Source organism: Cornus florida, unplaced genomic scaffold (assembly GCF_030987335.1).
Source record: "Cornus florida cultivar Cherokee Brave unplaced genomic scaffold, ASM3098733v1 CherokeeBrave_3.0.0_Hap2_Chr08, whole genome shotgun sequence".
NCBI classification, from domain to species: Eukaryota; Viridiplantae; Streptophyta; class Magnoliopsida; order Cornales; family Cornaceae; genus Cornus; species Cornus florida.
In genome coordinates, this window is record NW_026775578.1 from 22164639 (window position 1) to 22175558 (window position 10920).

The 10920-nt window shown below is 37.2% G+C and overlaps 2 protein-coding genes across 3 annotated transcripts; one reads left to right on the forward strand and one right to left on the reverse strand.

The window, feature by feature from the left end:
• Positions 1 to 2719: 2719 nt before the first annotated feature.
• Positions 2720 to 3448, forward strand: LOC132270767 (LOB domain-containing protein 21). The gene has a single exon (XM_059771967.1). The coding sequence runs from the start codon at positions 2828 to 2830 to the stop codon at positions 3332 to 3334; it is 507 nt and encodes a 168-aa protein (XP_059627950.1). The 5' UTR covers positions 2720 to 2827; the 3' UTR covers positions 3335 to 3448.
• An 881-nt stretch (positions 3449 to 4329) lies between these two features.
• Positions 4330 to 10521, reverse strand: LOC132270768 (pentatricopeptide repeat-containing protein At3g56030, mitochondrial-like). Of its 2 annotated transcripts, none has more exons than XM_059771969.1 (2): positions 9097 to 10521; positions 4330 to 4814 (listed from the first exon to the last, which is right to left on the reverse strand). In XM_059771969.1, exon 1 carries the CDS (start codon positions 10429 to 10431, stop codon positions 9433 to 9435), a length of 999 nt encoding a protein of 332 aa, XP_059627952.1. In that variant the 5' UTR covers positions 10432 to 10521; the 3' UTR covers positions 4330 to 4814; positions 9097 to 9432. The 2 variants fall into 2 exon arrangements, with proteins under 2 accessions (XP_059627952.1, XP_059627953.1); XM_059771970.1 differs by having other exon boundaries at positions 4330 to 4853.
• Between the last annotated feature and the right edge of the window lie 399 nt (positions 10522 to 10920).

Below are 10920 nucleotides of genomic sequence, written 5' to 3' on the forward strand. Positions count from 1 at the left end.
GTAAAATATATGAAGAAGGAAAATGGAAAGGAACGAAACCCAAGAAATTGGCTCAAATAGGTAAAAATTTGGCCTTCATATTTTAAGAAGTATCAGGTTTAATGTTCGAATCCTTTTAGATAAAAATAATTCCGTATAGAAAGGGAACGGAACAAAAAATAGAAGTGATTCTTGAAACCTATTATCCCCTAAATTTGAAATAATTTGAAAATTAATTCCTTGAAAAGAAAAGACTAACCAAGGAATGGAACTTTTGAGTTCCTTTCTTCTACTGAGTGGTAAAGAAATGGAATGCAGAGAGATATTGGGACTTTTTGTCTTTCTTTAATGGAATTAATGGGCAGTGAAGATAACTCATATATGTAGCCATTGTTGATTTGATAATCGAGTAATATGATGCATGATAACCCCACTATGTGTGGCAATAAATTAAGGACCTTTCACTTCCCTACTTCACATACCCATACCCATACCCATACCCACATCTTCCAACTCAATACTAATTCCTCCATTCAAAATTAGGTTTTGAAATCTCTAACCCTAGTTTTTAAATATTAATAACGGTCATGGTGATATATGTAGACATATGGAAAAAACATAATGTAAGAAAAGGCTATAATATTAAAACAAATTTATAATATTAAAGTTCACCTTGCAATAGTTTTCGTTGTACAAGTTAGTCATGTTCGTCGTCATAGTAATGAGGTCGTTCATACAGTTGCTAATCTTTCTAAATAGCATTTGTCTTGTGATATGATGTCCGAGCAGTTTCTGCTGGATATTTATACTCTTACTTGTAATGATTGTTTTATCTTTGTTATGTAATGTCTTTCTTGTCTGCTTTAAAAAATAAATAAATAAAAAATATATTTGTAAGACCCAAGTTGTTCACATGTAAAAAAGAAAAAATATTACTTCAAGGCATGATTTTAATGTTGCAATTACAGTTCAAACGTACCCTATGACATATTTGCATGACTGAAAACCAACGGCAAGTGACGATATGAAAAAATAAAAATCGTTTATTGAGGTTTGAAATTCAATAATCCCTCTTTTATTTTTTAAAGTGGGAGGTTGTTGAATTATTAATTAAAATATATATATATACATAGATGACATATTACGGTAAAGGATAGGCATATTATAATGTAGTCAACTCTGTATATACATTTTTTCACATATAACCATTAAAAAAAAAACCAACCTTGACGGGTCAAATTGGATGGAGTTCGAACTGGCCCATTTTTTTGGGATTATTATTAATGGGTTCCCCACAAAAAAAAAAATGCCCCCACCCTAAGCCACACCTAAGAGCATATGGTGTTTGGATTACACGAGTTGGTGGATTCTGGTTAAAATTGTCATTTTGTCACCCCTCAAATGTTTAGTGGTACCTTCGTTTTACTTGTTATATTCCCTTTCTTTGTACAAGACATTGCATGCTTTGTTTTTAGAAATGTCACATGTCACATTTTATGGACTGACCTCCCAACCCTCTTTTTATTATTCTATTATTTGATCATAACCAGTCTGGTAACATATACCTATTTGATAATGTGGATTCAGTTTAAAATTGTCACTTTTGTCACCCCTTAAAATGTTACCTTTGTTTTGCTTGTTATGTGCTCTTTCTTTGCACAAAGCCATTGCATGCATTATTTTTAGAAATATGTCACATTTTATGGACTGACCTCCCAACCCTCTTAAATTTTTTATCATAACCAGTTTGGTAACATATACCTATTTGATAATGTGGTATCGGTTTAAGTTGTAGAGGTGAGTTGCTTAGTCTACACTAAAAAATTAGGTTTCTACTTCTCAAATTGAGATTAGGAGTTCGAGTCCTAGTGAAGACGTAATTTTCGTCAAAAATTACTACACTCGTATACAAGAAAAAAGTTATAGAGGTGGGTTGCTCAGTCTACGTTAAAAAATCAGGTTCCTACTTTTCCAAAAAAGATCAGAGATTCGAGTCTCAGGCGTAATTTTGGTCCGAAAATACCACACTCTTATAAAAGAAAAATGTCACGGGTGGTGACAGGTAGTTGAAAATCCTTTGTGGCCAAATGGATTTCCATCCTTGCCCCCTTGGATAAACACGGGGATATGTCATGATGTGAAACTGTTTCTCTTGGATCCACTATGCAATGTGAGATTCCAAGTTTACCTTTGTAGCCTCCATAGGTTTCCTTCTGGTGGATGAATCCAACTTTGTTGAGAGGCTTCTTTTCTTGTGAAATCTCTTTTCTCACATCAATTGAAATATCTCATCAAACTTTATTGGTGAACTATCATGCCCCATGTAACCTTGTGGGAACATGCTTTTGTTGCCTCATCTTTAATTATTTCACCCACTTCCACTTCCACCATAATAATAATCTTAAAAGTAAAAATGGCTCATCTATTTTCCTTAAATACCCTCTGGCAAGAAAATCTATTACAAATAAAATTTCTATATATAATTTCCATCAACTTATATGTAATTGATCTGAGGGTGGATCTTGACACAACGATAAGATTGTTCCATTCTGATTTGAAAGTTACGGGTTCAGAATTGTATATAGCCTCTTCATGAGGAGATAAGATTGCATACATATGTAACAGCAAAAGCGTTGTGGACCATGATGAATTTTGTATGTAAATTTGTGCTTGCACGGCATCAAATGTGAAGGGTAGAAAGAGTGGTCTATAATAAATCCCTTTCTATTCATATGAACACATTCTAATAGATATTATGATTTACACAATGGGGGTGAGGCCTATTTATATGGTAGAAAGGACTAGAGGAGGATAGGACATTTTAAACAAGTGGATGGTATGAAAAGCCATGAAGGGTCAAGAATCACGTTCAAGCTCTTCTTGTGCAGCCTGCAAGTTCTTGAAGAGGAGGTGCGCCCCCAACTGTGCATTTGCACCGTATTTCCGGTCCGACGAGCCCAAAAAATTCGCCAACGTTCACAAGGTGTTTGGAGCCAGCAATGTGAGCAAGATCCTCACCGAGGTGCCTGAGGAGCAGCGCGAGGAGGCGGTGAATTCCCTGGTGTATGAGGCGGAGGCAAGGCTTATTGACCCTGTCTACGGTTGCATTGGTGCCATAGCTTTGTTGCAGAGGAGGATGATGGAGCTCCAACATGATCTGGCCATTGCTAAAGCTCGTCTCGCGCGCTATGCTGTCAAGCCTTCTCCATTCTTGGTCATGGATGATCAACTCAATATGTGTCCTTTTACGGATTTTCCGGTATGCAATGGATTTGTTCAGAATAGCAACCAGAATTCCTTGGAAACAAGTCAAAGTGGATGGATCAATGAATTTAGCCAATTCCCATTTCCATGATCTCTCTCTCATGTTAATAATCTGTAGAAGTAGAGCCTTTTGGTTTTGTGTTCCCAACCAAAAATTTGCTTGAAGTTAAGACTTTCATGGGAATTAATGGTATTTTCACAATCATTATTAGCCCAATTTAGCAATCTTGATGATGCTTATACTAAAAGTTCAAGAGAAGATACTCATCAAAACATGTGGAAATTATTCTGGTGCTGTTATCTTTGCAATTCCAAAGTAAAAATTTCAATAATCAGAGAGAAATCTGTGCTTTTGAGAGCAGAAAAAACATACATCCAAAATGGTGGTACTATATGACCAAAGTACCTAATTGCGGTTCTGATCCTGACCAATTGGCAATGGACTGCAAATTAACTCGAACACGAGTTGATTTTAAATTACAATTCAGGAAGAAAAAAAAAAGATTTTAAATTCCAGTAGTCTGTAATATATCTCAAATTTCAGAATTCCTAGAACGTGTGATTTTTGGACTTTGATTAAGCCTGTTGGTAAAGGATAAGAAAGCATGAATGAAACTATTAGGACAAACCAGCTCAAAAACTCCTGTTTTCTATGGCAAACAAAGCTCCAACTCTGTTCCGTTCTCCATATCAAGCCGTTCTATTGGCTCATTCATTAAGTAAATGAGCCGAACTCAAGTTTTGAACTAATTTAGTAAACGAGTAGTTCGTAAATAGTGTTAGGCTTGGCTCTTGCAGGGCTCAATGAGCCAAACTCAAGTTTTGAACTAATTTAGTAGACGAGTAGTTCCTATATAGTGTCAGGCTTGGCTCTTGTAGGGCTCGTGAACACTAAATTCGTGGTCGTGTATGTGTTCTCGAACATAGCTCATGAACACCTTGGTAAGCATGGACAAACATACATATGTTCATGCACGCATGTTCACGGGCATAAAACTCGAGCATACTCGTATAAAGAATCTTGAATACGAGCTCAAATCGAGCCCGAACACAGAAAAACACCAGCTGATAGCTTTGAATACATAGTTTCTCTGCAAAATCATAATACTCACATTCCAAATATATAATAGTTGAGATTGATACTTTTACAATCAAAAGACCATACTTCTTTGTGCCTGGCTTAGAGAAATAAAAAAATCTGCCTTCCCATTATACACAGGTATGTAGAAACCATCGCAGGTTCAATCCGTAATATTAATCTTTTATGATAAATAGTTTATTGGCTAAACATGGAAAAATACAATATTTAAATGCGTAAAATGGGAAAGAGACTAATTAATAAGTATTACACTTCAAAAACATACTGGAAGTCAGTGGAAAATTACATACTGTGCACATCAGACAACCGTGGATATAATATCGCCATTTCCTTGAAATACTTCAAGCTTTGTTTCGCAGATATCATAGGGAGGATGTGGATGTGGATGTGGATGTGGAGATTCATTTGGAGTTGAAATCCATCCCAGAGTAATTACAAATTCTCCTTTCCTTTCTGAGCTATAACTTCTTCCCTGTGGAAGGTATGCAAATTTCTGTAAAAACTTGCAAGACTGTAAAGCAGTCACTTGTCAGCAGGATAAACATCACAAGATGTTAAAAACATGGTTTCAAAATGCAATGGCAGGTGCATGTATATAACAAAACTACTTTACGAAAGCATTGAAAAAAATGAACATATTTTTCATTGCGTACGTGTTGGTGACCATTTTGGATTGTGTGAGAGAGACTTGTAGAATCAAGTTAACTTGTAAAATTGATTTATAAAAATTGTGAGAGCCCTTTTTTATTTGTGGAGCATTTCACACGAGTATGTGAAGCAGGGACTAAACGTTCTAAATTGTTAAGTACTGAAACAAACCTGGCAGTCTCTGCTTAACGGGGCTTGAACCACAAGGGTCATATAATTCTTTAAAAGTGCAAAGATTTTAAAGAAATAAAACAAAAAAGAACAAGTATATTTCTATTACATAAAAAATAAAATAACAAAAAAGTGAACCACTTGAAGCACTTTCAATTTTAAAATGTGTTTGGTAACAAAAAAACGAAGCCCTTGAGGTTCTATATTTTAGTTAACTATCACAATTTTATCCCTTTTAATTTTTTACAGAGACTATTTCACCAATTCTTTTATAAGGGCCTATTATTATCAAATATAAAAACACTCTCCATTAAAGAGCATTATTGTATAATTAATAATAAGTGCTCTTTAAAAATATTGTTACCAAACAAATTAATGAGTACTTTATATAATGTATTGCCGAACACCTAACGTGTTTCTTTTTTTTACTGAGAGCAATTTTCTGACAGCCCTATGGATAAAAGCACTTTTATCATTACAACAACACCACCAAATAAGCCCTAAAAAACAAAAGGAGAAGAGCAAGAACCAAAACCATTGTGTGAGGAGACAGAGCACCAGTACGAAGTGGACAAACTTTCCAAAAGAATACTGGTCACAATAACCAGCCATAACAATCTACCCAGAGACTAACTTGAGAAAACAAGTGTGCTGTCAGAATCATGCCTCTACAAACAGGGTGAAGAGGGAAATGAAATTTAATGCCACTGCCATGCCATAGACAAACTTCCAAAAACATATTGTCCCCCACCTACCAACAATAACTGATTTGCCAATTGACTAACCTGTGAAAACAAGAGTGTTTATCCCACGGGTTAGCTAAGTTGGTCAGGAATCACACTTCAATAAATGGAGGCCTTGGTGACAAGAAATCACTTGTGGAGAAAAACCATAATTTGTGTCGACAACCATCTGCCCTCTTCAAATTTTAAATGCACTATCTAAAAAGTCTTCAAAAATAAACTCACTAAATAACGATCCAATTTAGTGGACCACATTAATGGCTTATAAGACCATTACCATATTAGTGGCTTATAAGACCATTCCCACATCTTCAAGTTAAAATACATGGACACCCATTGATAAAGAACAAAATACCCAACTAAAGAATTAGAAATATGTATAATTATATATCACAATTCAATAATCTCCATATTGATCGAAAATCAACGCTAGCATTGCCAAACCCACCAATTTACCTTGCCATGAATCTTAGAGATATCAAGCTCCAATCCAACTTCTGTAATGTAACAATTTTTGTTAGCATATCCTCCAAGTTCTCCGAAGGAACACTCAATACATGAACCTTGGCATTTTGAATAACATGTACACATTGGTGTTGGACCTCAATATCTTTGACTCGCCCAAAAAATAAATAAATAAATAAATAATAATAAAAAATTCCATGGGTTTGACTTGCAAATCAACCGCGCCCAATGAAACCTTTACGCCACACTACTTCTTCGCAAGCTTTCGTCAATGTCATGGACTTAAACCAATAGACAAAGAAGCTGTTGGTCGTAACTTTGACATCCAATTGATTCAGCCAAATCCACAATGGAACTTATAATTGGTAGTTGGTCTGCCTCTGTCAATATCATTAGCGAAACTTGCATTGATAAAACCATGCACCTGCTCCAAATCCTGTAGTTTCAAAGCATCCATTTGACAGCCTCCAAATATGCTCTTCCCAGATTAGCTAGAAACCGGCTTAAAACTGCAACCACATAAGCAATGCCTGGCCTATCGCATGCCGTGGCAAGTATGAACCCTCTACAATTCTAGCTCACAGGCATTTCTCCATTTTCTCTACTGTCTTTGCACAATGTTCCAAACAACTAGATCAGCCACTAATAGTGACTTCATCAGCTTAGACTTGCCCACGCTGAACTTTTCCAAATTAAGTCTCTAATACTCACACGGTTGACAATAAAAAATAAACGATGCAGACCGGCCCTCAAAGCAGTATTTGCAAGGTTTATACCACCTCTAGGGTCAGACCTTTTGTTTGAAATTGGACCATTAACTGTCTTTTTACACACACAAAACGGGTATCATAATCATTGAATGTTCTTTCAAAATAACAGGGCCCTTTTTGTACGAGAGAGACATGTAAACCAAGTGAATGACCTGTAAAAATGATTTTCATGGATTGTAAGTCCAGCATTCATTGTTTTATCTTCCTTTGCTTTCTTCTCATTAGAGACGTTCTTTCAAATCCTGCCCACAATATATATTAATAAGTTCCTTATTATATCCTAGTGAGGAAACATGCTATTGTTAAAACCAACTTCCGGTGCCATTTAATTTTCTTGCCTTCTTTCTGATGTATTTACGTAGAAATGGAAACTCACCTTCAGTAATAAGCCTTTCAAATTCCATCTCAAAGTTTTCTTAGCAGATAAGCCCTTCAAATTCCATCTCAAAGTTTCCTTAGCAGACCAAAGGACATACAAACGTACATGAAGTTATTGTTGGTAGAGTTGGAAAATTAACAAGTATGTGAAATTTGATGTTTCTTTCCAGTTTCCATCATAAATCTCACAACTAATAGAAACATGCAAATGCATTTGTTTACAACACTCCATGTACTGTTTAAAGACAAATACTCTCCTCAAAACCTAACATTCTCTATTTAGCTACATTGGCTTCAGTGTATTAATTATACAGAATTTCTAACCATCCACAGCGCAATAGAGCAAATACTATCAGGCTAGATCCTTAATCTAAATGTTAATTGCTCAAATTCCCCTGTTGCATATACATATATATATATATAAACACTTGTGCAAGGAATACAATTATAACAATGTCTCACATTACACACTATCCACAAACTGCCACTATGTTGATGCGCAATAAAAGGCTATATATAAAGAAAAGGGATCTTGAAAATTCAGATGTTACTAAAATTGAACTAACAATCTATCAATGTCTCATCCAACACTAAATCAGAAACTTATACCTAAGAAAAGGAAGGAGCAGAAGAATTTTATGCCAAAACTTGCCTGGAAAGATATCTCATATTTTTGAAAGAGGTTGAAGACCATGTCTATGACACCTTAGTAGTTAGTACTCAGCTGATGTTTACTTACTGTGCACCAAGACATAGAATCGGTTTTACCCTAATTGTATCAGTAGAGACACGTCCAATGATATAATGTGAACTAAGGATAACTCCATATTATCCACGCTTACTGATATGCACAAATTTAGCCACGGAATGTTTTATCGTAACCATCCTGCAACACCTAAGAACTAGAATGAAATGAAGTGGAGGCATAGCCAAAAAGTCTTGGTAAAACTGTATTTTTTTGAACTATAGGGTTATAGGAACTGTATTTTCTAAGATGGAAACTCCTAACAGATTTTATACTACCCACAAATGAGAACCCCTTTTCTGCATATCCACTGATTTTCACTTTCTGCCCATGGACAAATCTAAAAACTAATAGACTCAACAACTGAAATATATTTTCATCAGGGGTTAAAAAAAAAGATCAACTGAAATCCGTTCATCTCCTTGGCCATGTGGTTCTCACCAAAACCATATCATAAAATAAACATATATTTGAAACAGCATCAAATAAAGAAGGTAATCAGGGAAAAGGCCGAAAAATAAAAAACATAAAAAAAAGTTCCACTGAATACACCAAAAGACACACATACACCATGCAACTTGTCCATATTCCTCCTATTCTCAATAATTTAGGCTAAATTATTCAGTAGTCTGAAGAATAACTTGAAGATTTCTATTTATTGAACCATATATATCATTTGCAGTCACTAACTTTCAAGTTATAATGATCTTGTAAAACACCCAACAATTCCGAATTCACTCAAAGTTCTATTGCTTCAATTTGCTAATCAATTTATCATCGAATCCAAAGAAAAAGAAAAAACAATGTAATAAAATTTGAATCTTGGAAATTCACCTGCACCTAGCGGATATTTTGTTGGCTGCATTGCCCTAGAGTTCAGCTTCCATAATCAAATTCATCCTCTGGAAACCAATACCCTCGGTCAACTCCATCCTTTGCTTCTCTAGTTCCATCATCTACTGCTGCTTCAAACTCTCAATCCTCTCCTAAATCCCCCGAACCGTCCAAAATTCCTATAGACAGACTCCTCCACGAAATCCCCACAAGTCATCCTCTGCTTCCTCACAACATCACAAAACAACCCATTGTCTCTCATTAGAACCACTTTGAGCTCGGCCTCCGACTCTGATAATGACCGAAGCCGAAACCTGGACTGGTACGACTAGGCATTTACTCTTCACTAATACGTAGTGAGTAAAAGTCCTTCAATCTATCACCCATGGCCAATCCTCTTCCTTTCATCTCCTCCAGAACAAGCTTAGCTTCGTCAAACCTTTTCAAATTCATCAGACGGTATGCAAGAAGCCCAAAACTCTCCGTGTCCAACCCCTTATCTCTTCCTCCATAGATCATCACAAATTCAATCGCCTGCGCATAATAACCCAATTTCAACAGCGCATTGATAACGTGCGCATGGGTGGAGTACATCGGTGGCAATCCATCATCCTCCATCCTCCGCAGCACCACCAGAGCCCCCTCCACCCTCCCTGCCCGGCACGCACCCAGAACCAGCGCGTCGTACGTCCTCGAGTCCGCCTCCATCCCCTCCTCCACCTCCATCTTCGTCAAAACCCCGGCTGCAGACGTCAGATCTCCGACGAAGCAGTACGCGGTTAGCAGGGAATTGTACGCCGTCAGATCAGGCGAAATCCCATTCTCTTTCATAAACTCCATCAATCGCCACGCATCCTCCATGTTCTTCTTCTTCGTGAGCGCGTTGAGTATGGGATGAAACGTGGTCGCGTTCGCACCGTAACGCTCCCGCACCACAGTCTCCATCACGCGCCGGGCCTCGTCGCTGCGGTGAATCTTGCAGAGACACGCGATGAGTGAGTCGTACGCGCTCTTCCGAGAGAAGCCTCTGTCGAGAGTAGATAGGGCGTGAGAGAGGTCATCTAGAACGGAGAGGTCGGTGGAGATGAACTTGAATGTGTTGGTGGTGTTGAAGAAACCGTCCCTGAATCGCTTGCTGAGGAGGCGGTGGACGGCGACGAAGTCTTTGCTGCATCCGGCGGCGTTGATGAGTTCGTCGTAGTAGGCGGAGCTCGGTTCGTCCGGATTATGATTTCGGTTAGGGTTGGGGTTACGAGTGGTGAGGAAGCGAGAAGTAATGTAGCAGAGAGAGGATGAGTTGGGGGTTTTGGAAGTGAGTTTGTGAAGGAATTGCATGGTTTAGGGTTTAACACACGCACTCGCAGACGGAGAAAGAGAAAGGCGAGAGAGTTCAGGTCCTCAGGAAATGAAGGTTTAACAGGCTTTTTGGGCTTTGAGCCCATCGATACCTACATTCCAATACACAATCTTAGGTCTACAATGGGCCACTGACACATGAGCTCATTTTGTCACAGTATGGTTGGGTTGTAACTTGGAAGTTGATGGTCTGATTGTCAACGAAACACTTTCAATAAAAGCAGGCCTAGCCCAATTCTTTCTACTTTTGGGCCCAATTTATAGCTGAGATCGATTTGTGTTCAACATAAAGACGTTGAGAGAAAAAAAACAAAGAAAAAAAACAAAAAGAGATAGAGACGTTGAGATTGAGAATCAATGTTTCAAATTAATTTATTCGAATTAACCCATGTTAATCAAGGCTTTTTCATTGTGATATCACGTTAATGAATACCAAGATGTTAGAGAATATGTAACGCAACATTTAAT

Bases quoted from the DNA above. Each gene is read 5' to 3' on its own strand.
- LOC132270767 (XM_059771967.1), top strand. From the start codon at position 2,828: ATGAAGGGTCAAGAATCACGTTCAAGCTCTTCTTGTGCAGCCTGCAAG.
- LOC132270768 (XM_059771969.1), bottom strand. From the start codon at position 10,431: ATGCAATTCCTTCACAAACTCACTTCCAAAACCCCCAACTCATCCTCT.